General features: G+C 38.5%; 2 protein-coding genes across 4 annotated transcripts in view; one reads left to right on the top strand and one right to left on the bottom strand.

Moving 5' to 3' along the window:
• Positions 1–531: 531 nt before the first annotated feature.
• On the bottom strand, positions 532–21,821 carry LOC119742507 (centromere protein V-like). Of its 3 annotated transcripts, none has more exons than XM_038218455.1 (5): positions 21,576–21,821; positions 5,852–5,980; positions 4,708–4,777; positions 2,662–2,776; positions 532–1,608 (listed from the first exon to the last, which is right to left on the bottom strand). In XM_038218455.1, exons 2-5 carry the CDS (start codon positions 5,947–5,949, stop codon positions 1,460–1,462), a joined length of 432 nt encoding a protein of 143 aa, XP_038074383.1. In that variant the 5' UTR covers positions 5,950–5,980; positions 21,576–21,821; the 3' UTR covers positions 532–1,459. The 3 variants fall into 3 exon arrangements, with proteins under 3 accessions (XP_038074383.1, XP_038074384.1, XP_038074382.1); XM_038218456.1 differs by lacking the exon at positions 21,576–21,821 and adding an exon at positions 8,332–8,396; XM_038218454.1 differs by lacking the exon at positions 21,576–21,821 and adding an exon at positions 8,162–8,377.
• LOC119742728 (nesprin-1-like) overlaps positions 10,676–27,707 on the top strand; it is a 91,562-nt gene continuing 74,530 nt past the window's right edge. The window contains exons 1-3 of the mRNA XM_038218893.1: positions 10,676–10,797; positions 25,299–25,366; positions 27,141–27,236. Of these exons, the coding sequence (XP_038074821.1) occupies positions 10,725–10,797; positions 25,299–25,366; positions 27,141–27,236 (237 nt within the window). The 5' untranslated portion in view covers positions 10,676–10,724. The remainder of the gene's footprint in view (positions 10,798–25,298; positions 25,367–27,140; positions 27,237–27,707) is intronic.

The following is a 27,707-nucleotide window of genomic DNA, read 5'->3' as shown; positions in this document are numbered from 1 at the left end:
AACGGTTTTATAATAGAAAATTTTTAAAACCTTGTAGCCTCCTGAACACCTGAAGAATTCTTGCTGATGAAAGACAAATATCTCTTCAATACTAACGACTTTTTTTCAGTAAAAAACAGTATGTAGGTGAACAATAGTACCTGAAGCATTATTAAGGAGATTCAAATCTGTGTAATATAAAAAAAGGTTTTATAATTTTCAAAATTAAAAAAGCAATTGCCTGGAGCGGGGTTTGACCTGCCACCTCCAGATTGTCGTTCTGGTGCTCTACCAACTGAGCTATCCATCCCTATGTTGGTGGTTACCCAATTTGCCTTTTATGGGTGCTAGCCATAAACAGCAATCCAAAGGTCACAGATTCAAACCTTGCTTGCAGTCAATTTACTTTGTCATAAGTACAAGTACGAGTACTTAAAAGTGTACTCATGTACGACAGTCCTTCTGATTTGAAAATCACAGGCGTGTGGAAAAAGACACACCTGGATTTTTCTTGTGTGGTTTTTCTAGGTGTGTGGTTTTCTAGGTGTGTGATCTGTGGTCCAGGGAAATTCAGGCGTGCAATTATTCACACTTCTCGGGAAGCTTTTAGGTGTGCGATGGTGTGGGGGTGTGATCGCACGCCTCAAATCAGAAGGACTGGTACGAGTATGAGTACAATGACTACTTCAAGTTTAAAGATGATTTCCCATGCCATTTTCAAGTTTTACCCTCAAGAATAAGTAAAAGGCGCTTTATAAATGTTGTTATTATTATTATTTATTATTTACTTTTAATGAGACATCAAACAAATTGAATTCCATTGTTTTCGCAGGTATAGGCTGGCTCCCACCCTGCAATCAGTATCAATAATGTATAGACCGGGAGCCAGTCTGCTCTGTTTGCGACCAAAATCTAAACTGCTTGGGTTTTTTTCAGAGGGTTGTAGATGCCCCAAAAAGACCCTAAAAAAAGGTTTTTGGTTGAAATAAATGTACAACTTGAAAATTCATTACCACAAGAAAAACAAAAATTGAATTTGTCAAAGAGCACGGGAAATGCAACTTCAATAAGGGAATAAATATGTGCTTGGCCGGTTTTTCGTTATCCCTATCCAGGTCCCTAATCAGTTTTAAATGTAATTGTTTCATACTGGCCAAGCCCATATTTATTCCCATTCTACATACCTTTTGGTAAAACAGTCAACACAATTCTAACATCCACAAATTTCCAACGAGTTAACAATTTTACTCCATTTTTTTGTGGAAAACCCCTCTGGCCATGTCTATGGCATGTGCCTCTTGTGCCTAGTACTAAAAATCTCCTTATATGGAAATTGGCGTGTACGCGGCGCATACTTCGTGATGTGGCGCAGAATGCAGCGGTGTTTTACCGGCGGTAATTTATAATCACCTGCATGACTGGCTCTCGACCAATAGGAATTGGTGAACTGTCTCGGGTTTTGATGAATACAAGACAGCACTCACTGGTCACTGAGTTTGTCATTCTCTTTAGACATCTCCTTGATGTTACCCGTATTCTGTGCCATGTTCTGGGTCCAGTGGACTCCATCAAAGTCAACCACTGTGACGCCTTCTAGTGTTCCTTCGTCCAGGCAGTGGGGTGCCACACCTGTAAAAATTCAAAATAAACATACACCATTTCAGACTGAGCCTTTTTTAATTTTTAAACTTACGCTTGCTTTTCCCAGAACAACTGAAGATTGTTAACCCGGAAATTTATGCAAAGAAGCACTTACCTGAATTGTATTATTATTTTTATTTTTTCGGAGGAGGAGGGGGAAACAATGGGGTGGGGTGCAACTGTCACATGCAAAATGTAACTTCCTCCACCAACTTTAATGTGTGTATGATACAAAATTTGTCTTCCACATTGTTTGAATAAATATTGTAAATGGTCAAAATTGTGTTTGATTTTACGCAATTCCACCCTCTCTATGTATAAATCTAAGCAACTTCAAAGTTTCACATGATGTCAAGTCTCCTCATGCCCCTCCCTTCTCCTTGGGCAAGCCACTCAAGCCAACTTGCCTCTCTCCAACCAGGAGTATAAATGGGTACCAGCATTCGATGGGGAGTAACCTGCGATGGACCAGCATCCCATCCAGGGGGGCGATAGAAATATCGTCAGTTATTGTAGGAACCCGGAGATAAATGTAGCCTGTTGAGCTATATTGGCTCATGACAGACTTAACTACTAACTTTGTTCAAGGGGTGCTAGTCAGAAGCCATATACCTGTATATTTGTTGCCATTTAGCCAGGGATCACACCCAAAGTCACAATGTTGGATGGCTCAGTGGATAAAGCGCCGATACATTGATCTATCCGCTCCGTTCACAAGTACCCCCCTCACCGGCAAAGAAAGTACAGTTGGGGGTGGCCGAACGACGCCATATTGCCTGACTGCAATTTCAATTTTGCCGTGTAGCGTGGCCACTGCGTGTACATAGTACAAATCCCCTGGTGTACGTGCGTCACACACAAGGCATGGTGCGCGCACGTCAACCAGTGAAATGTATGTGTCCGGCCCATGGGACGTCGTTGCAAGGTAAAAGGGCGCCCTCTTTTGTTGGCGCACGGAGCCCATAGGCAGCCAGTTTCTTTGTTTAACTTTATAATTATTAGACAGATACATGTATTATATTAAGATTGCAAAATACATACCTTTGCCATCAGGGTGAGACCTGGGTGTGTAGAAGCTCTGGACTCCGCAGGTTTTACAAAACGTGTGCTGAGCTGCTTTGGTGTTGTACGTGTAGCATGTTAGATTATCTTCTCCCTGAAAAATAATTTAATAAAAAAAATGGATTTTCCCCACATTTCTCTTGTTTCTTTCAAAATGATCACTTGCGAATAGAAAACATAAAATGCTATTTTTTTTGTTGAGACTGAGATTCTAAATATTTTAACCATTAGAAAAAGTTTAAAACTTGTAATATATGTGTATCCTTATACATGTCACCTGAAAATTATCACTTTTTTTTTTAAATCATTTTGTGATATGTTTTTGTTTCTTTCGTCCACTATACAGGTTACCATTTTTATCATTATTGTTCCCATTATCAACCTGATATAAACAGACAGATTACAACTTCCTGGCATATAAAAAGCTTCCCTGCAAAAGTGAAATATAATTGTTTGTGAGTATTAAAAGCAAAAACCAGACTAGATATGGCTGGAGCAAAATTTCATTCAACAATGTAAACGCTTTTGAATGCAACCCTTAGTGAAAAGTAGGGTTATGTTCACATCATATAAACCGTAAATTCTTTATTAAATAGAATGGTCACTACTGGTGTACTGGTGTACAATTGTGTGATCGTACCGACCCAGCACTGGGGATGGGCTGTGCGTTTTTCTCACAGTTTTTGCCATCCATCACAGCTTTGAAGGCTTGCCAACTACCTCCTGCACGCAGCGCTATATGATCTTCGCCTACTACAATGGCGACATTGACCTTCCGGTACCCGGATGTAGGCCGGGTCACGTGGGTCAGTAAGAGAGCCCTACGGGTGTAGACAAAGACAAATACTCAGGAAAGCATTTCTTTAAACATTACAAATCACAATTAACAGGTATTTCTGCTCCCTATTTAGTACTTGCATCACAATTTGGGTCCAAGATTTGACAAAGATGCATTATTTCAACCCTTTCAATAATTTTGTTTACCAGCTCATGAGATAATGGCCTATTTCATGTGTTTGTTTATATATAAGCATATTGTATTCTTTCGTTGTTTTTTGCTGGTCCCAGAGGGCCAGCCTGCGAATTTTTTTTCCCCAAACGACATCCGCTTTCCATCTTCTGATTGGTCCATTACATGCATATCTATTGCCTTGTTCTCCATAAACACAAACCCAAGATAGGCTTTACGTCACTACCTCACTTTAGTTATTTAAAAGGAAAAATGAGAAGAAGTGAAAAAAGCTCACTGAGATTCGAACTCGGATCACCTGATTAAAAGTCAGGACCTCTTCCAACCAGTCCACGAATGAGCTGCAAATCGTCGGTGATTTAAACACTATTATTCCTTGTGATATAACTTATTCTCTAATTTCCCTGGACATCATGAATATACATAACGCAGAGAGAGCGCCCTCTTTTGATATTGTCCGATCTAGTTTGGGAAAAGAAATTTCGCTGCCAGCCTAGTGTCTTTTTTATCACTGACGGACTGACCAACAGACTGACTGACCAACAGACTCCCTAATGACTGACTGACTCCCCTACTCCCCGATTGACTGACTGACTTGACTGACTGATTGACCGACAGACAGACAGACAGACAGACTCATTCACTAACTGTAAGCTGGGCAGTGCTATCTTATTGGATTCCCCTTAATGCCAATGAGTGGGCTAATTACAGAACAAATGCATGAAGACTTTCCGCAATGAAGAACTATTCCGAGTCTTTAGAATAGAAGGTTGTGTACTCTGGGACCAGCTTTACTAGGCTTAACTTGTCTTGTTTTCAAAAGATATTGACCGTTGTAAATTAACCCCTTGACGCTGGGGAGCGGGCATAGCTGTAAACCCGCCTTCCGCTAATCACCACGGGTATGCGTGTGAGCCGTGCTTGTGTGCTGCGTTCGCCCTACATGGTAGCGGACAAAGGCCACTGTGCAGTCATGCTTGTAAGCTATGCATTTACAACCCGTACGCAAGGGGTTAAGGTAGTCAAGATATCATATCTCTGTCCCAAAGACCTACCTGCAATAGTTTGAAGCGAAAATTGGGAACGATGAAATGCCTGTTCTGCTTCTTTGTACATATGCTGCAACTAGAAAATGCAATAGAAAAAAAACATAATTAAATCTCAGAATGGAATTTAATTTCTGAATGAAAGAACTTACAAAAATTGACTTGGCTATTTGTTTTCAATTTAAATTAAATCCTTAGATCCAATTTTTAAACAGGTTGGGAAGGAAAATTACATTTTACCCAAATTGAATATTTTGCTCATGAAAAAAGTACACATGAAGAATTTGTTCTAGACTGTTAAAAATTACGATGATGAAAAGTTGCCAAACATTGCACAATATCTGAAGAACGTTTGCTTTAGTCAAAATGTAATTCAGAACTGTGACAGTCTATAAGGAAAATTTGTTCTTATTTCAATTATTTGTACGTTTAGTTTATTGCATTCATTTTATGTAAATTTTGCACGGTCAGAATTTTGTGGGTGGCATTGCCAAAGTTCCCAAGACTGGCTTGGATTCATCTCGTTGTTTAGCGTCCTCTACCAAAAGGCTCTTTGGCTGCACTTGTCAGTGAGCAGTTAATAGGGGGGAAAAATCAAGTCGGTCTTGTTGTAAGACTAACCATGGCATTTAACCCTAACCCACCTCACTCCTCCAAAATCCTCCTGGCGGTTTTGGAGGATTCTGGAGGATTGAGGATGAATGGTGATTGAATCAAATGAGGATTCTGGAGGATTGAGGATGAATGGTGATTGAAGCACATGAGGATTTTGGAGGATTGAGGATGAATGGTGATTGAAGCGCAAGAGGATTTTGGAGGATTGAGGATGAATGCATTTTGAGGCAGGATTGTCTGATGATTTTGAAGGATTTGGCGTTGGTTATCCTTCATTTAAACACGAGTGCAAAGTTTTGGGATGAGGAGGATTTTGGAGGATTGAGGATGAATGCATTTTGAGGCAGGACTGTCTGACAATTTTGAAAAATTTAGGCGGAGTTGCAAAATTTGGAAAATTTTGGAGGATTTAGGATGGTTGTAAGCAACAAGGGCCTAGGGGGTTAGGTTAACACCTTGAAAGGTATAGGAGCACGGCTTTGTGCGCCCTCCACGGTTCTCAAAAGGGTGCATCCACATGAGTGGAGTTAATACTTACTTGCAGTTGTAAACTGTCACTTTCCTTGGAGCCATGATCTCAAACCTAACGGCCCCGCAATGGCAACCTCCGAGATGCCTCACCAGCTCGCCATCCATTCCGACGTGATCAAACTACAACTCATCAGATCTGTTTGTTAGAAAGTATACATGTAGTGCCCAACGTTATTCAAAACTATCTTCTAAGTTCTATCAAATGTGTGCGGCAAACGTTCGTTCGTTCTTTCGTATGGACACCATTATTGTCTCAACTTGGAGGTTTGAGGTCAGCCAGTTGATAGTAGTGTCATCCAGGGTCATCAAGTTAGCAGCGCCATGAAACGGCACAAAATGTGATTACGCAAAATGAGCTGTCTGTTTTCCAACCAGAATAGACAGCTTGCGTTCAGAGACAGTGCAAACAAGTACAGAGTTTCTACTCATGCGTATTACAGAGGAAAAAAGACCTGCCCTCAACGTCGGAACATTCTGCAAGCTGTCTATTACATCTCTGTTATTAAGTTTTGGGTTTTAACAAGGGTAACAATCAGGCAAATAGGCAGGTGTGATTAAATTAGCATATTTCCAACTTGAAACGGCTGTCTTCATTTAAAACTCGACAAATGAGTTCAGAATTGGAGAAAAAAAATGAGAGCAAATGTAAGGCTTCAACTGTAAATGCCAGTTGATACACCCCAACTTGGTCGATCCCAACATACATGGGGCCTGTCCCAGCATGAGCCAAAGTAGATCGTTCAAGTTGGGCAGACCTAACTTGGGTTGGGCGCTGCAGGTGTACGTTTGAAAGAGGTTGCAGCCCATGTTGGGCCTGCCCAGCTCCGACATCCCTACGTTCCGACAAACCGCACATACATGTTAGATAAATTCTCCCATAGCGTTTAAACTTTTAAATCCCACATCTTTAGTCAGAACATAGGGGCGTTGGACATAGGTGTGTAGTTGTACCGGCCCAACATATGTTGGAACCGACGACCAAGTTGGGGCGTACCACCGGCAAAGAATTTCTGAAATTTGTTGAAATATAGACAGCAATCAATGAACACGAGTATGGTAATCACTGACAACCCGGCATAAACAAACAAGCACATAAGAATGAATACAAGATCTGACTGCCGTTCTCTAATTCTAACTTGTCTGATTAAAGGCATATACATGTATCTTGCATCACATGGTTTTAATGCTTTTTGTGTTGTTCGTTTCCAACAATAACACCACTCAAAATCCAAAGAAGAATGTTCAAAACCTGACCTGTTGAAGTTTCAGCTCAGTACATATTTTTCAAGAAAATAGTGAAAAACCATGCACAATGTTTTCTTTTGATCATGAAACACGATTTTGTCAATCTTCCTTCTTCCTATATTAAACGATCCTACGTTGTCTGTCCATCTGATGTCTATGTGTCACATTATTGTAATATACAAAAGTTGCATATATTGGTTTGAAAATACAATACTCCACGTCCCACTTTTACATTTGGAGAAAACAGTGGCAATTACAATTATTTGTATATTTTTCTTCTAGGAATTAACCATTTTAAAAGATAGCAAATAATTAAACAAAATGACTGTTTGGCATGTTTGGTGGGCTTTACCATGGAGGTTTCCTACATACCATGGTTGTACTGACCATTATAGCTCCATGTACTGACTAACCCAGTGTCTGTAGTCCGAGTAACTTGGACCTAACTTATCACCTTTTTTGAACATTTGGACATGAAGGCCTACTTTTGTTAAAAAAGGTGATAAGTTGGGTCGAACTTACTCAGATTATTATTTTCTTGTAATGAAACCATATGAAAATGCAAACAAGCATGTCATCAAAGCAAACTGGAGTACAATATTGGCGTACATTCAGAACTAGGACTAGGCAGTTCATGTTATTATTTTAAACACAGAAGGTAATTTTGTGTCATAAACGCCAAGAACTTAAATTCCTTCAAGTGTAACTGTAAGTGTTATGTTATCTGTTAGCTTCTGTACAAATGCCTGGTGTGGCCCTCGCGTACAGCCTCATAATGTATACATGTATGAGGTCATCTGCCAGAAACACCAGGGCGAACCCTCTTACCAGTCTTAGTCTTACTCTTACTAGCGATAAGCATGATAAGTGTTTGCTGGGTTCTTTTTACATGCATTTATACAACACACGGGACCTAGCTTTACGTCCCATCCAAAGGACGAAGTAATAATGGTTAAGTGCCTTGCTCAAGGGCACAAGTTACTCGGATTATGATTTTCTTGTAATGAAACCATATGAAAACGCAAACAAGCATGTCATCAAAACAATCTTGAGTACAATAATATTGGCGTACATTCAGAACTTGGACTAGGCAGTTCGTGTTATAACTTTCAACCCACGCCACTGTTGCCTCTGAAACACCAGAGCATGAGTCCAGTGATAACAGAGTCCAAAATGCAGTAGTGTTAGCATGAGTCCAGTTTCTTAACCGCTAGGCCATCTCACAAGTGTAAGTGTAGTTACCCACGAACAAACAATTGAAAGCGGAAGAGGTTGCCACACAATGCATGAAATTTGCTGAATAACAGCTCGGCGCCTAAATTTTTAGAATAGCGCCCTCAATGAGGTCGTTGGGTCCAATGTAAACAGCAGACGAAATCAATCAACGGATTTAGGAGACATTTATGGCGCGTGTATGTAGCGCCGCCACCGTACGGTGATGCATGCAGTAACCTTGAAATCAAAGTAGCTTGAAATGAAATGAGAGGCAAAAACAACGCGAGGATGAAGAAGCAAGCATCATCTGTCTATTCCTCAAAATGATCAGTTGGTAAGATTTTTCGTTTAAATTCTGGTGTAAAATATTTTAACGATTTCAGACAGCGTAAGTTGGCAAGGCTTTAGCCTCTTTATTGGATGGTAAACAAAGGAGAACATCATTTCATTTGCCTTCAAATTAATGCTGAACTTGAACATGTTGTCGAAGGTAGGCCTAGATATATTTGTAAATAAATATAGCAAGTAGGCCCTACCGTTTTGGGAAAGAATTTCATATACATACGCCACTAGTTTTTCCCTGCAATAAGTTATCAACCATCACAGAGGGATAACAATTGTCCTAGAAAGTGAAATTTAGCAGGGAAAATATTGAAGCATTAAGTTGGAAAACAGAATTTTTCAGACCAGTCTCATAGGGTTTGTGCACAGGGTGTCAAGTGGCGTATTACTATTATGGAATCCTTTCCCATTAATTTTACTGAGAAAACACGTACTGTTGCTGCATTCGTTACTACATTGGTTTCCAGTTCACATACATGTACCAACGTGATCCAACATTATATTTTTATGCAAAGTTACTAATTTTATGCACGAACATGTTAAAGAGGGTATTTTATATTCAGACTGTTGCCAGGGGAAATTATACGTAATTAATGACATTTCTTCTTTTTTCCTTAGAAATTTATAGACCTATATTCAGGTTGAATTCTGCATAATATTTTCACTTGGCATTTGAAATGAATTCTACAACTTGAAGATGGAGAGATGTTATGCACATTATCCATTAAATCTTTTCAATAGAACTCATGCTCATTTTTTTTTATAGATGTAGTTGTACATTGTATGAACACTGGGAAACGGAAATTGGAACTTAACAAAGGATTTTTTTTTTGCCCTTCCTTTTGGTACAAATTTTATGAAAATTAATCTGTTCAGTTTTTATGGAAGCCTACCATTGCACTAGTCCAAAAATTTGGGACTTTCAATACTGTGTTAAAAAGTGAGTTATGTTGGCCTGATTTAGTTTTGCACGTTAAAGACGTACAAGTACTCCAGGCCCCATTCTGCCATTGCATGCAATACGCCTGTTGTCAACCAAATGGTTCTCAGACTTTGCTCCCCTTTAAAAAAAAAATGTTTCAGAGCCATGAATCAGAAAGAAAATCAGTTCCACTTCAATAAACAGTAGGATTTGAAAGTAAAAAAAATACATGTACACTTTTTTTGGAATAAAAAGAAAAAAAATTGGACTAAGCACTGTCAGCATTGAAATGCACTACAAAGTGGCTTAAAATGCCCTATACAAGTTGAATAATGCCTTGTGGATAAACAAAAATAACCACTTTGTAAAAATTAAGTGCAACAGTAAAGTTGGAACCATTCTCTTAATAATGGACATAATTTGAAAGTAGCCAATAATTAAGTCTTTGTAACAGGGCAGTGTTTCAACTAGCATAATACTCAAAAGAATTCAAGTTAACCAGACCACACCTTTGAACCAAGAGGTCACATTAATTTAAATTTTGCTCACTTTTTATGCGAAAGATAGCTTTGTAGTGGTGCTAAGCCATCATTGGATAGTGATCTGCTGTACAGGTCTGTAGCCACACATACGTGTACAAGAAGTACATACATGTACTGAGAAAATCCTAATGCATTTACACCCTTCACTTCAGCATTGGCATGGATTACTGTAACAACAATACAAAGTGCAAAACTACAGCCCTCGCCGCCTGTTTTATTTCAAAAACAATTATCATTAGCCATTAGCACTTTGAAGCCTGAAGTCTTCTTGGTTTCACCATCTCAAATTTCACTTTATCCTCAGGTCAGGCACACCTAAGACCAACAAAATATGACCCCAAGAAATTACTCCTGGAGATATCATGCGCCAAGTGACTTTTGAACCCAAACAGCCAATGGAAATTACTGGTCTGGTATAAATGTACACGCTGGATGGGACACACAACACTTCCCACACACACACTGGTACTGTAGTATTGGACTCAGCTCCGCAGGGAAACATTAACGTCGGAATCTCTTCATTACAAGCATCGGAAGCGGTCGGTCCTCCTCAAGCAATGGATGCTACATGTATTTATTTGTGGTCTCAAGACTGAGTGGGGATCTCTTACAGTATGGAAAGCTTAAGGAGAGGCGGCAGGAAGCAGTCGGACCATGTCATTCAGTCACAGATCAAGCAACTGGCAGGTTGGTGTTTTTTTTCCCTTGTTTTTTTATTTCTTCAGTCTGCAGTATTAAATGAGTAACAATAATGCATTTAAAATAATAGCTGGCACAGTGTTATGACCATATAACTGAGGTTTTCAGTGGATGCTGAGGAACAAGATTTCCAAAGAACTCAGTTTTTGGCTAACTAAAGGACAAAGCCTGGAGGGCAGGGTAGGTAGTTTGCGTTAACAGGATCTCAAGGTTAAGTAGAAATTGATAACTTGCTCTCGTTAGGGTCGTAAAGGCTAAAACAAAAAGTCAAAATTTACATTAGCATCTGCCATCAAATACAGTGATAATTCATGTTGCCTGCAGGTTATTTTACAGAACCTGAAAACTTATTGTTTTCAAGTTAGGCCAGAAAAAAAAATAGTTCTGCTTGTGGTTACCCTACCTACCCTATTTTGACAGCCCCTACTCTAAATGTTTTTGGTAAAAATGAGGAAAAAACCCCTGAAAATCATCAATTAATACCTTTTACCCTCTACTACACTCAGACACCTCCATATGATGGTACACAAAAAAAATTGCCCCCCAAAAAAATTCCCTACCTACATGTACCTACCCTATTTTCAAATCCCATGTAATCGGAAGCAGTAATTTTTTTTTTTGGCCTTTATTTAAGTACAGATTTATTGAATAACAGATTGATTTAATACGGTGGCCAGGCATCTCTATTTGATGAAACAAAAGGAAATTTGAAACGAATCCAGTGAGAAACCCGGTCATGTTTTTGCTGTACACTTGTTCAATTATTGTTGAATTCAAAGGAAGAGTGGGAACTATGATAGAACTATCCTGTAATTTGTGCCTATTTTAAGTATGACATGATACATTTCCTCAGATCACATTAGGCTATTTCCCGCTCATTTCTCACATGATATAAACTGTGAGCATCTTATGTAAACAGTCTATATTTGTCATAAATTATGATGGACGCCTTTCTGGCAGTTTGCCAAGCACAGGTGTTGGAGATTAAGTGGGGAATCTGATAAAAGGGACTACTGAAGCAGTTGTGATTTTTTTTGTTCGCGATGTCAATATGTTCTCTGCTGTGGGCAACGCATGTTTGGTCTTTTAGATTGTGACCTCAATGCTTTGTTCCTCAAATGGTAGCAGTGGATGAATGGCGTGCAGGTGTATCCTGCTAAGTGCTTTGTGTCACATTTTGCAGCATTTGATTGTGATTTTAGCTCCATTGTTAATTAAATTAAATTAACCCTGACCTTCCCAAGTACTCCATCAAAACCCCCCCCCCCCCCCATTTTGGTGAATTTTAGGGGGACTTGGTCCTGCAGGCCTGGTTTGACTAAATATTGATGGAGTATGATGGACTTGGGCGGAGGCCTACAGCAAAGCATGCATTGGAAGCAGTGTAATTGATGGATTTTGGCGGACTTGGTCCAGTAGACAGTAGGAAGAAACCTGCTCTTCAACGTATATTTTATTTTTTTCCCCCTCCTCTTAACAAGTTTCAATTTGTGTGTTTTATTTAAACAAAAAAGCTAAATTTTTCCATTCTGGAAGTTTTCAATCTTCTGAAAATAAAATTACTTAGGGTTGTTTTTGTGCCCGTTACGCACAAGAGATATGCCTGAATAATTGTTGGGGTGCAAATAATTTGATATTTTTTAGACTATTAGAATATATAATAACAGTAAACATGGGAATTTTAATTTAATTTTTTTTTTTTTTTGGGGGGGGGGTTTGTTTGGTTTTGTTTTGCTTGATGTCTCATTAAAAAGTGAATGACTTTTGTGTTGCTAGTAATAGCCATTTCATAACAACATTTATTCTTTGAGGTGAAACTTGAAAACAGCACGGGGAGAGCAACTTTTAATTTTATGTTCAATGTCTCCAAATTAATTGACCAGTCTTGACAATCAGTTATATCAATGTACAGATGCTTTTAGTATCCAAAGATATTGTATCTTTCATCATGGATGTAAACCTGTCTGAAGCCTTTCATTAAAATTTCTTAATGTGTGAAAGCTTGACAAGAGGGGGCCAGCTACATGTACACGTAGTCCAGACAAGCCAGAGTCACATGTACATGTATCTAAAGAGTATCATGGGGTGCTGCATCAGATTACATTAAGAGCTGGTCAATACATGTTCGTATATTTTATCGGGTAAAATTTTTTTTAGCTTGTCAAATTTACCGGAAGAATCAGTGATACGTTTGAAGTAACACTGGGTAACAAAGTTGTGATATGTTTGAAGAAGATAAAGTAATTCCATTGGTAAACACATTCCAATATGATTATAATGTCAATCATCAGTTGGTTTGGTAGGAGAATGACAAGGATCGGTTGTCACTTCATGTGCCAATTATTAAACTCTAACTTACAAACTATCTGAAGGCATGACAAACCATTTAAATGCATGGTCCCTCAGTGTGCATAATGGCATTATCTCCAGAATTTGTTACCGTAAAGACAATTCTGACTTACTAATGGCTTGATTTAAGCATGTTTAAAGGGAAAATACAACATTTGCAAACATCAAAAAATAAAACTACCAAATTATTTTGAAATACCTTGCTGGACTATTAGTGAATGACAGTGTAAAGCATCCTGTAAAATCATGGCACCTGGTGTACTGTCATTTTCAAGAAAAGTGGTATTTTTGTATCAATTTCCAACGCTGGTCGGCCGACCAGCCTTGGAAAAAAACTGGCTTTTTTTCAAACACTGGCCCCAATTGACCATCGCACTTGTTTGCAATCGATTACACACCTATGAATGGGTACAAGCCAGCTAGACTGGTTCCCTGACCTTACAATTCCCCAATGTATGTAAACTGCTCTGTTTCTTCTTATATGGAGTCAGGGAACCAGACTACAGGAAAATGATTGTTTTTCTTGGTTTTATAGCATTTTCGAACCCAAAACCTCAAAAAAGTCAGTGTAACTATATTTGCTAGATATTTCCAACCCCCCAATTCCATCCATTTCTGAAAATTACAGCAAAAGCAAATGATGTATACATGTCCGTGTACATGCCCTTTAATGTGATTAGGGTTTTGTGTCATTACCTTCTCATGTAAATCTTATCATCCTAGTAGGCTATTTGATGCATTTTTGGTTCAAACTATCGGGTATTTCATTACTGCTTGAAAACAAAATAAATTTGTCAAGTGATTTTTTTTGCAGTTTTAGGGTACATGTAACATGTACTTAGTATATGATACAACATTCATCTGCACATCATGCACAGATTAGTGAAAGAACGAGTGTGTCGTTTTCTTCATACTTGTTCATAGGCCCTACCGGTACTTTGTATTGCGTGATTACTGTATAATGGGTCTAAAATCCACTGAACATGTGTTGTGGGACCAGTTAGTGGACTGAGCATTGACAATGGCATTGGTGAACCCTACAATAGATTGTGTACAGTAACCAAGCGACTAGTGAGTTGACCCTGGACAAGAGTCATAAAGTCGCACCTCCATAGTCAGTGAGTCTGTGGTTAAAGCAAACAGAATTGTTTGCCCCCCCCCCCCCCCCCCACGCTAGCTTCAAAGTTTGGACTACGTGAGTTTTGCTCCTGGGGTTTGTGTACAGGAGCAGACTTGCTCCGCATGCAAATTTGTTGAGCAATGAGCAGTGTTTTGCTCAATAAGAACAGTTTACCAACCACAACATGAAATTGCTTGTTGCTGGCTCTCAGCGTATTTTTTCTTCAGCAATAAATTTTGTGTGCTTGATTAATTGCTTTGCAATATTGCTCCACTAATTGCGTTTTGGCCATGTACATGTGGGTTATTAATGTTACAAGCATTCATCAGTCTGGTGTTCCAGAATTCGGATCCAGATAGATCCAACAGGTCCACAACTCAACATGCATTATCCAAAAAGTTGTAAACCTTCATAGGCATTAATCCTTTCAGCACATGGACAGACAAAACACTTTAAGTCTGAAGCTGCTTATTGACAAAGATATCCTTTATACGTATACATGTAGTACCCTGCCAGACAAAGGAGTAAGCTGCATTCTAAAAATGGCCTCACATTGTAACTGTGTCAGGTCTGCAATGTTATTGATTTATCAATGCTTAACACTTATTTTGCCAGAGAAACCTCTTTTGTCTGAATAAGCATACTGGTACTGTGAAGCTTGAAAATTTACCATGAATGCCAATGATTTGACCTCTTGCATATATTGTAACTGATTTAACAGTAATTGACTTCTTTGTAACTGAAAAAATTGTAACTGAAAAAAACAAACCTGGTACCGGTATATAGGCTTACCTCCCCCTCCAAAAAAATGTAAAATTCAAAGATGTACAAACAAATGTACAACATGTTGTCCCTCAGATACACAGTATACATGTGTACATGCTACTATGGTAAATATAGAATTATGAGAACAAAGGACATTATTCTAAAATGCGTGTGAAAAAAACTGGGAATTCCCCAAGGCCTTACAACTAGACGTTCATTATACTGTAAGCTTTATTAAGCTTGCCTGATTAAACATTTATACATGTACCATTTTTGTACAATAAATATGGAAATTACCCGAGCCTAGACATGTACCAGTAGTTTAGCCTTTGCAGGGTAGAAAATGACTGGTAGACTCTTGTACCAGAGCTACCAGTACAATGCAGATTAAATAACATGCTAGACTGTACAGTTTTAATATTGCTAATGGGTTAGTTTTAGCCTGATGGGGCATAATTGATACACATATGCAAGGCCCCCCCCCCCCAAAAAAGACTTCTGCTTCCAGTTACCCTACAGGTACTTACATGTACCCTATTTTGACAGCCCCAGCCAAATTTTTTTTGTGGAAAAATTAGGGAAAAACCTGAAAACCATCAATAACCGGTACCTTTTAACTATTGACTACATGTTATGTAGACACCTCCGAGGCTCCATATGATCATACACAAAAATGATTAACCCCCCCCCCCCCAAAAAAACCTTCCTACCTACGGACCCTATTTTCAAATGCCATGTAATCAGAAGCAGAACAAATTTTTGTTTAGCCTAAAGTCCTTGTTTTGGGTGTCTTTATCTAAAATATCAACCATTGGACACTTGCTACCGTACATTTGCTTGCAACAAGAGTTTTATTTAGTGTACATGTACACGTCTGTATAACACTAAATTTTATAGAATGATACATGATACAGGTACGGTACATGATACACGATACACTCGTGCCTGAGAAATTATCTACATGTAGTAAATAAATAAAATATATAAATAAATACACGATACAATATACATGTCCAGTTACTTTTTTTTTCATGAAGCATCATACTGTACTGTACATGCACAGAGCAGATGGGCATGGTATTGTGTATTTTTCCTCGCGTGAATGTACTCGGGTACTCTACCAATACACAACCATACTCTTTCTGTACCAGTACATAAAATGACATTTACCATTTGACGATAAAATTAACATTGAGGCTTAAATTATGTTTTTGTTTAGTTTTTAAAAACAGATAATGCACACATTCTACATAGTAGTATTATTAGCTACATATGTTTTCCTTTTACTTGTTTTTTTTGTCTAAAGTTTAAATATTTTCCTCTCTTTTCTTTGTTAATAAAGCTCTTGTTGGATGCCATCCAACGATCATATTATTGATCACACAAACAAACTCTTAAATTACCAGAAACCAATATTCGATGAAGATCCTGTTTGCTTTTTATTGTGTACATAAAGTAGCTGCTTGGACAGTGTAATTAATCGAATACATTGTAATGTGCATGAACGCGTGCATACATTATTTTGGAATTAGTGTGCCTGTGGTGGGGAGGATCCTGCAAATAAGTGTTTCTGTGTTTCCCTTTAAAGTCTACCAGGACATTTCCCTAACGGTCCTGAATCCTCCAATTTTAATATGATTGTGCACACCCCCCTAGGGTAGACCCAAGCCACTTTATTTAATACCACTTGAAATTTGAAATACAAAACAGTACAATTTGTGGAGGTTCCTGGCCAAAAAAGGCTAGGGAGAATCCTATGTGGTACGTGAGTGATGTACTTGAAATGCACAACCCTGAATCTCCAATTTCAGAAGATTGTAAACATCATGAGCTAATTTTGGAACAAAAGGATACGATCTGAACTGTTACTTTCCATAAGAAAAACAAGGAAAACATGGCATCTGAAGTTTCTGTGGCAAGTGCTTGTTCCCCAACATAACTAAGAAATTTGGTGAAACATGTTTGGATTACAAACAACTTGAGATCAAGCGATCGTAATCTTAATTATCTGTGAAAAAACTAGACATTCTCATGTTTACAGTGGACTATCTAGTGATGAAAATTTAGCCACACATGTATTATTTAGATGTATGTTGGTTCCCTTTTAGCTTGTGGAGGGGGGGGGGGGGGAGAAAGGTTAAACTCCTGACCCTGTCATTATTAAAAACCGCCATTTGAGAACCCCTGGAAACAATCACTCCCTGTTGGTCTCAGGTATTCAATTCTCTCCATCTAGAATATCTCCAAAACTGATCCGTGTTTGTTTACATTCGCTTTTGTCTGGCACAGAGTACATGTATTTTGCTGGAAAATAGCTGGCAAGTGTATAATGGGCTGTGTCACACTTTGTATTGTTTGTTCTGTCTGGAAAGTAAACAAAAACATATGTCAAATGGAACAAGTCCCGTGTCGATTTGGGTCGGATACATTTTTAAAAGCCATTCTTCCACATGTCACAATGGCGGCGTGTCGCTACGTTTTGGTTTGTCGATGACTCTGAGAGATGAAATGCTGCATGCGGCCTAAACATTCCGCCAGAAGATTCAAGAGGGGCTCTGATTCATCCAGGGGTTACCATGGAAACCAGGATGAAGATAATGTTGCCTATGTTTCTAGTGTAGAAGGTAGGATTACAGTGTTCAGTGTATCTACCGGTAGTTAGTGGTGTTTATTTGTTTAATATTTAGCAGCAGCTGTACATTACATGTAAGTGCAGTTGTAATGTGGGAATTTGCCATTTCACAAAACTTCTGAATATTACATGTATGTAGCCTACTTGTATTTATGTTGTTTGTTCATCACAATATTTTCTTGTTCAGTGCACATTGTACTTGGCAATAGATAGAGTGGTGCTGAAACGAAAATACACTGCACATTATGAAATACGTACAAACAACTGCAGATGTATTTTGGTTGTTTTTAATGAATCCTCCAATTTTAATACAATTTTGCACACCCCCTAGGGAGTTTGGGTTAAACCTCTCCATTGAAATTCTTGATTCAAACCACTTGAATACTAAATTGTAGTCCAATACTGAGTAGCAAAGCAATGACTGTAAACTCTTTGTGCTTGAGCAGACATGGTTCCTCCCCCCCCCCTGCCCTTCCTGGGCTGCCCCACCCAAGATTGTCACTTTTGAATCTCCACCCCTGGGGCAAAATTTAGGTGACAATCTCCGACATACATGTACATGTAACGGTACATGGGTGGGGCGCACTTACCAGTAACTGATTGCCTTTCCATCTCTGGCGCCAATGGTCAAAATGTTTGTGAAATCCCCAGTGCATTGTAATAAATCCAGCAGGTTCATGTGCGTAATGAGATGCATTGTAGCAACCACCAAAACCCACGCACTACAGGTAAAAACAAGGGGCTGGCTCGTTTGTTTTAACCATCTGTAAATGTTGACTCCAATTACTGCTGACTGCTTGTTACTAAGGAAATTGTGTTGAATGGGGTCAAGCATGCTCCAGTGATGTGCGCTTTCATTTACAGAAATACTCAGACTAGCCACCACCTGTCTGTATTCCATTTTTTTTTTTTTTTTTTTGAATGCCCATGACTTCATATCCCTAACTTATTTTTGCAAAGTAGGACATCTTTTTCATTGAGAAAATTTAAACTTGTCTAAGGACTAAGGTCATGATTTTTCTCAATGCACAAATGCAATCATGGAAAGTAGCACTTAACAGAAATATTAATTGAATGGGTATCCTTTTTATACTCCAATGACTTTATGTAGGAATCGCCCAAGGCTGTTGCATGTAATTAATTGACATCACGCAGTAAAGCATATTGCCCGCTTTTTTATGATACAGATACATTATGTATTATGCATGTTCAGTATACAGATCTGCCTACTTGTAGATTTTGTTATGAATATTACAAAGCTTTCTAGATCACGCAACCCAGAAGCCTGTATTGAGTGATTCAGAGTCAGTATACCCAGGTGTACATGTACATGTCGGATTGATATTCTGTGTTTGACTCATGAGTTTGCTTCAGTAAAAAATGTAATGAATAGTAGAAAAGAGTTGGTAGACAAACTGCAGCTCCGTAAAAACGTAGTCCTACATTGTATGACCTCAGGCATGCAACTTTTCCTGGGATCAGCTGATTTCCTTTATTTATTTCCCATGTCTGCCATTAAAAATAGAAAAACACTGTGCAAAGTCTTGGAAAGGTTAAAATTTCCTTTTTTTGTGACTTCCCAGTTGCGTGCCTGGCAGGTAGGCGAGTTAAAAAATACTGACAAGTTTGAAATTTGAGTACACGTACACAATTTTATAAAGAAAACTCATGCATTTTTGCAATATTAGCCTTTTTTGTACATGTATACATGTATGTCATGTTTTTGAACTTTGCTTTTAAAAGGTCAAAATAGAAAGAAAAAAAGTTGGTGCAAAAGTTGAGATTTGGTCATGAACAGTAACAGGCCAAGCAGGTTGACCTACATTGCACCACCTGTTGGTCACTGCTCAGCACCGACCCTCAACTGTTTGACAACTGTAACCCTAGTAACCCTGTTGCCTTGACAACCACACAGGGCACCAGGTCAACTCAGGACAGAGTGCACGAGTGGTGCTGGCTGGGAGAGAGTTGTTTGATTTAAAAATACAAGTACATGTACAGGTACATTGTGCAGTGCAGAACTTGTTGACTTATATCTTGACTACATGTATTTCATGAACTGTACTTCAAAGAGGCTAATAAGATTTGTTGTCACATAGTCCACTGTTTGTAGTTGGTGTTGAGCCAGGATTCTTCATTACATGTAAATATCCAAAAAATAGTTTAATTTACTGACAAATATGCACTGACTATGGGCTACATGCAATGTCTTTAAAGTTTCAACTTTTGTAGTCATGAATATGAAAGATAGGCCTACAAATTGTTTTTCTATAAAAAAACCCATTTATTCCATGACTTTTATACTCTTTCTTGTTTGTAAGTACAGACATATATCAAGGTTACAAATACCACTTAATCTGAAAATCGAAAACAAAATAAACCCCTTCTAGCCTGAATCTGTCGAAATCTGTTTGCATGTAATCTGAAGAATACCCAAAGCTACAGTTAGGAATTATTATATTTCAACCTTTCATCACACACCAGATTTGTTTGCACATTTTGTACTTCTAGGATGGTCAAGGTGTGTTGAGGTTCCATTTTAGCAAAAACAATTTTATTTCGGACATGATTGGAAATCACAAGAGATGTTGCAACATACCGGTATTGTTCATCAATATCTTCTTTCACAATTTCACATGCATCCAAAATTCAATAAGCTTTAGGGGGGCCTATTGCATGGTTGCTAAACCATGACCCTACAGTAATACTGCTTTATTACTGTAAAAGTTTTGGCAACAAAGAGATCTATCTCACAACTTTGAGGATACCCAATAAAGGAAAACCGTTATCGCATGATTAGTGGACAATGACCATTGCTGCTTTTTTTTCCAGCTTTTTTTGTGTGTTCAAATTTTTAGACAACTAACTGTATTAAAAGAGATCTGGCATCATACATGTATTGTGTAACTTCAAGGAATCCCAAGAAATGAAAACCTTTATTGCATGATCAGCAGACCAAATCCCATTACTGCTTTATTACTATATCAATCATCCATGCATGTATTGTATTCTCTAGTCATAAAGATGACAGGTTTTGACAAGGGGACTGATTGCGGACCCCTAGGAACACTGGCTATTGCGCTCTGCCCCCCCCCCCCCCCAACTTGACATATCAATTGTTTCTGTCACCAGAGTTATAAAACATGTATGCAAAAGCACTGTTTTCGTTAAGCCAAACGAGCCAAAAAAAGTGTATTCCTGGAATTGAACTAATCCTGGACTCAAACTAAGGGTATGTGTGACAGTGTACTTGGAAGGCATGTCAGACAACTCGATCATTGAGACAACTCGACTCGGGACAGTTCAACCGTTGAGACAACTCGACTGTTGAGACAACTCGACCATTGAGACAGTACAAATCGACTCAGGACAACTCGACCGTTGAGACAACACAATCATTCAAAACCTACCTGATCTCTTATGTCCGCCCATCCCAAGTGCCAATGAATGAGATACATGTAGCGCCATCATTTTCCTAAACTAAAATAAGCCAACCCTGTCCAGCAACCCCAGCCCCATTGATCTGGCCTGACAGACCGAGCCAAGCAGGCTACCCCCAACCCGTACCCCACCACCAGGGGTAGGGCCTACCGGTACTATGAGTATGAATATTCTTCGAAAAAAAATGCGAGTAGACTTAATTGTCTCAACTGGCGAGTTGTCTCAACAGACGACTTGTCTTAACGCACAGAGGTTGAGTTGTCTCTAACTAGATGTTCCAAAACGAGTTGTCTGTCTCATCGGTCGAGTTGTCGGACTCCCACTTCGAAGTGCTGACTTTCTTTGTCTCTAGCCTAGGGCGGCACTGAGGCATAGGTCATGTTATTCTTGAATCTCTGCATGTTACTTCTGGAAGGTTGCCAGCTTTTCAATTCAAGTAAATCATGTTTATACACTTACCTAACATTCCATAGAAGCTTGGATGAACTCCAATTCCACATATTTGATTCCCTTCTGGTCCTTCCACCATCACCCCAATACAGACCAAGTTTCGACCCTACATACTATAGTATCATGGAGGAATCAACAATTCAGTCCAAACACATACCAGATTCATGTGAGAACACAAGACATACTAACTGAAATCCTACCACTGGCTACCTGTGTGTGTGTAAAAAGGATTGGTCCCATCCTATCCAGGTATATACCTTTGTGCACAGATTTACTTCTGTTGGTTTGAGTACAATCTCAGTTCACGCTTCAGGGGGCCTGAATGGTATTAAGGTAACCTGTGTGACCACTCATTGGGGAGCTGGGGAGGTACATTGAAATAGTTTTGTGTAGGAGTACAAGGGCATGTAGTTGGCGTCTGTTAGTGTAGGGTTTCAGTGGCACAGACTGTGATTGTAATGCACAGTAATGTGAAACACCTTGCAAGGAGTATCGTTAACCATGAGCACACCCACAACTTATGGTTGAGTACTGGACAATGTGTTCTTCGAGTTGCAAGAATGAGGAAACAAACTAAACGTGTGGATCATGGAATTTATACTGGCTGTTTTGGCACAGACCTGTACCTGAGGAGTTTGGAGTATTGCATGGATCAACTAGTGAATGTTATGTAGAGGACCTGATACCAGTGGGAGATTGAATAAGTTAGCACTCCCACCATGTCTGAATACAGACGCAGACAACTTATAGGTAATGTACACATAGTTCCTTGCTTACGGTACCTCCATGCTTCTACTGTCAAGACTGTGTGGGTTTGTCATCTCATGGAGGAAGCCTCTTCCTCTGTGGTCATCTCAGCTACGAGTGTATTAAATTTTTGTTGTGTCATGTTATGAGCATGATGAGGTTGATTGCTTTTTATTCAAAACAAGGTTCTGAGCTTTTATTTTTAATGTGAATGATTAAACTAAAGTTTGTGATCTGATGACAGATTCTGGGACTAAAAACCAGGTGGCTTTTATTTAGCCAATTGATTTCTTTTACAAATGTTCCCAAAAGTATACTCCTATATTGTATGTTTTTATTTCCAGTAAGCATTAATTGGTTTATTCCTGGATAGATTTTGATCTACAAACAAGGCCCACAAGTTCTCTCTTGATAGAAGGCTTTCTTCTTATAATACATTGTTTATTAACAATTCCATTCCTGACTTTTTGATGGAAGTTTACATCAAGGAAATTAGTTAATAATATGGGTGTGTGACCCACACCCACACGTTATTTTACAAGTTTGGATAGGACTTGAACCTATACCTCTTGCTTGCACAGTTGCAGCTATCTTTACCACTCCAAATCCAATGATGAGCTTGTCCGGGTCTGTTGGCCGGCACCGAGTATACATCCACACTGTTCATGAAATTGTCAATGGATGGTATATAAAATTCCATGCTATCTGTGTACCCTGACCCCATTCTATGGTAGTTTGCGTAAACTTGTATACATTGCATGTTGATCTGCATTCGGCACGCTTAATATTACACTAACATGTTATATACATGAAGTTTCTACACATTTATTATTACATGTATATCATGCTGCAAGTTTTAACTATGCATTTTTTGGTTGCTATGTAAACAGCTTCACTGTTACATAACAAATATGATAAAAATCAGAGTTGGTACATGTACCGGTACCGGTATGTAAGCATTTGGTCCATTTTGAGGTGGATACTATACGTGTACATGTATGTATGACATGAGGATCTCCATAGCCCACAGAACATGTAGTCAAATTCAGAAGAAATCAAAATGAAAAAGCATGTTGTTTCATACAAGCAACACCGGGAACAGAAGTCAGTGGTGTTTGCTGCACCTAAGCGACTTAATACTTACACGTACATCAAACAGGATTTGCTGAAAGGTATGTGTACAGTACATGTTCACTAGATACCATGAACTAAAGTGCTTGTACAAATAACTTATTATGGGAGGCACTAGTTGTATTATGACATGAGGATGCAGTGCTACCCTTCTGCTACTTATTGCTACTATTGGTACATGTATGTAATACTGTAGAAAACTAAAAACGGTGATTTGCTAATGTGACAGGATTGTCTGAAAATGTTCTTGAAGCTCCTGGAGGTTCAGGTGGTGTGATCAATTTACTTCCAATATATCAGTATATCAAAAGATCGCATCAGTGACTTACATGATGAAAAACCTGATTGAATAATGTCCATGTATTATAATTCAGTGGCATGTAAAAAACATGGTTTTAGGATCTGTACCTTTTTTTTAGGGGTTTTGACAAATATTTGGACATGGGGAATTCAAGAATGCAGTTTTTGCTCAGTTGAAAGGTCCATGAAATGAATTTTACACCGGAGCATACAATGTGCATGTACAATGTACAGTTTGTAACAAATTAAATAACCTCTGAAATGTTTAAAAACTATGAGATATTCCTTTTTGTTTAAATTGTTGCAAAATGCACTTTTTAAAACATTTAAATTGTTTCATGCTTTTCCTGACAACTAAGGGTGCTGTGGCTGTGATGTCCCTTTAGGAACACACTCTACAGACTAGCGTTTTCCTCTTCAAATTAAAAAATTTTTGTATTCAAGATTTTGTTTATTGAAAACACTTGTGCGCAACACTTAGTACGGAAACAGCAATGAACCACTTATTAAAGCAGAAAAATAACCACAGCAAAAGCCCTAAAACTCTGGTGACTTTTTATGCTGTTCAAAGAAGATGTGAAACTTAAGTTTCTGCCTTGAATGACATCACAGTTTTGCTCATCAATATGGAAATCTGCATTAGTATCAAAACCAAAAAGGCATTAAAGCTTCCTTAAATTGGCAATATGAAAGTAAAGTGAAATGGAACACAAAGGTACACTTCAAGGATGGCTTTTAAAAAAAGATTAGATTTACCCTCTAAAGAGATACAAATTTAGTTGTTTAGGGCTTACCAGAGTTGTAACGAGTCACTGATTTAGAAGTGACTCGAGTCGAGTCCAGTCATTTTAAAGAAGTGTCTCGAGTCGAGTCGAGTCATTAGGTCAAGAAGGTCAAGTCGAGTCGAGTTGAGTCAAATATTTAGCTCGAGTCAATTCGAGTCACAAATATTTTAACACTATTTACCAAAATGTATAAAAGGAGAGCATAAATTTAGCCCGCGTTCGAATCCAAAAGGCTTTATAAGAAATCGCCCAAAGCCAATGATGAAAGAACGAATTGAAAATAAATCCGGTTCCTGAATAGTATTTTGTGCTTTCCAGAACCATAAGGTGGGAGTCTGTGACACGTTGTACCGGTATGTTTGTAAATGAACATAAAATTTGCACCGTAAGTCATTGCAAATACTTTTCGCAAAATTTTGCTTTTATTTTGGGACTCGAGTCTTATTAGCCTTCGCTCGAGTCGAGTCGAGTCGAGTCTTTTGCTTGCAGTGACTCGAGTCGAGTCGTGTCATTTACCCATGGGGACTCAAGTCGAGTCGAGTCACCAAAATTTTTGACTCGAGTCGGACTCGAGTCGAGTCATTGACTCGAGTCATTACAACTCTGGGGCTTACGTAGCTTAGTACTGCACTTGCATTTAGGCTCACAAGACCTTTGACTGGATTTGCAGACTGTTGGATCCCTGCATTTTGAGAAACATCTCAAGCAGTAAAGTGAAATAAATGATTGATTGATTGCTTGTATTTTGTCTGATTTTTACTCTGTACAGAGGAGCAGGAGAGAGTACAAACGAAAACTTTCACCAACTGGGTCAACTCCCATCTGCGAACATCAAAGGTAAGACACCATTAGATTAGATATTTTGTTTAACTTCTTACAATGTATGTGAACATAAATTGTAAAATACATACAGATTTGTGTTGACAATCCCTTTCAATTTTTCCCAATCTGAAACAATTTTGTTGTCATGGACTGGATCAAATGGGGTTAATATTCGTAAAAAGTCTGTCCGCTGACAGACTTTTGTACACAATTGTATGCATTTGACTGAATTTATATAATTTGTCCTGAGATTTTTGCCAAGGAAATTTGATTGAGATATACATTGTACATGTATCCAATTTTCATGTTAAAGAAAAAATATACATTTGCAAACATCAAAAAACAAAACTACCAAATTATTATGAAATACCTTGCTGGACTGTTAGTGAATGACAGTCTAAAGCATCCGGTAAAATCATGGCACCAGGTGTGCTGTCATTTTCAAGAAAGTGGTATTTTTGTATCGGCCGACCAGCGTTGGAAAAAAGTGGCTTTTTTCAAATACTGCCCCCTATTTACCATATTTAGTTAGTCTGAATTTTGTTTGCAATTGATTACACGTGTTTGAACGGGTGCAAGCCAGCTAGACTGGTTCCCTGACCTTATACAATTCCCCAACGTCTATAAATTGCTCTGGGGTCAGGGAACCAGACTACAGGAACCTAATTGTTTTTCTTGGGTTTTCCAGCATCTGTGAACACAAAACATCAAACAAGTCATTGTAACAATAGTTGTTATAAAATTCTAACCCCCAAATCCATCCATTTCTGGAAAATACAGCAAAAGTAAATGTTGTTCAATTTAAGTTAATTTGGTCAAAAAAATTTCCAATTTGATTCCGAAACAGATGTTCCCAATACCCATGTTCCATTAAAGTACAACAAATTAAATTGCAGGAAGAAAATGTGGATATGTTCTGCATAACAAATGTGGCTGCCCTATTTATAGTTGATGGATTACAGTAGCTCATACACATGAGCATGTTATTGCCAGTGCATGTTCGTGAAATTGCATCTGAGATCAGTAGTGCATTATGAATGTGATTATGAACTTGCAACCGATGTGACGTGCTACGCGATGAATACATGTAGTTCACATGCGTGTTTCAGGAATAACATACAGGTTAAAGGTCATGGACATTTTTTAGGGGCTTGTTGTGTTATCCTAGGGTTCTTTGTGTTACCGGAACAAAGTGACATTGAAGCCTGCCTTGAAAATGTGAATGAAATCTGTGTATGGAATTACATTCACTTGTTTTCTTTTCTGCTTATAAGATGTATATTTTTCATTCCTTTGAAAAAAGTTTAATAGAGCAATGGAGACTGAAGAGAATTGATTTGTCAGGATTTTTCCTGATTTCAGGATTTTTGTCAGGATTTTCCTGATTTCCGGAGTCCTGAGGTTTTACCGTAACTTTAGGTGGTTGTACAAAATACCGGTAGCAAAAGAAATGGGTATTTTAATGGGTGTCTCTAGGTTATAGGCATTAAAATATACCACAGACCCCATGTTGCTGTGGGGACATGGGTACATATACAATGTACCTAAAACCCTCTGCCAATTGTTTCAAGGATTGTTAATTTTTTCCCAGTCTGACCCCTGCGATATACATACATGTACAACTTTAATTAAACAAGGATGTTTTCTTGATACAACATTGGCTCTCATCAGCTAAAAATTGAGTGAGCTGACAAAAATTTCTGTTCAGAATGGCCATTAATTCTTCCCAGCACATTTTGATGTTTGTATCATCTTTGAACATGTGAAAGTATCTTCTTTTTTTCCCTAGCGTGAGCCACCACTGCAGGTGGTTGACCTGTGTCAAGATGTCAAGAATGGAGTTGTCCTGCTTAGATTACTGGAGGTGCTGTCCGGGGAAACGCTGGTAAGCCAATACACAATGAAAAACTATGTGTAACTAATAACTTGCTTACAGGTAATTGAAAGCTAGTTATTAGTTACTCAGATTAGGGCTCAGATTAATTTAGGTAACATTTACTAGAATTCAGGATAATGTACCAACCTATTTTGACAAGACCAAAAGCCAAAAACATTTTTTTAATGCTAATGTATTTGCTGAAATTTGACCCCCTCCCCCCCCCCCAAAAAAAAACCCTGATGAACTGAAAAAAACCAAAAAATTTGTTTGTAACTTTCAATAGAAAATGGGGAAAAAAATTGCAATATAAATGGAGCATTTAACGGTAATAACCACTGGGTTTTATTTATAGAAACCAGCAGACCAGCACTGAAACCACTGGACTCTGTCCAGGGTATAGTGGGTATTTCAAGCTCTGTATAATCTCCCTGCTTCAGTGCCTACTGCAGTTCCATTGTAATTTGTACCCGTACCACC

This window comes from Patiria miniata, unplaced genomic scaffold (genome assembly GCF_015706575.1).
Source record: "Patiria miniata isolate m_02_andy unplaced genomic scaffold, ASM1570657v1 HiC_scaffold_6, whole genome shotgun sequence".
Classification (NCBI taxonomy): Eukaryota; Metazoa; Echinodermata; class Asteroidea; order Valvatida; family Asterinidae; genus Patiria; species Patiria miniata.
Note: the sequence above shows the minus strand (reverse complement) of the source record. Positions and strands in the feature narration are given on the sequence as shown.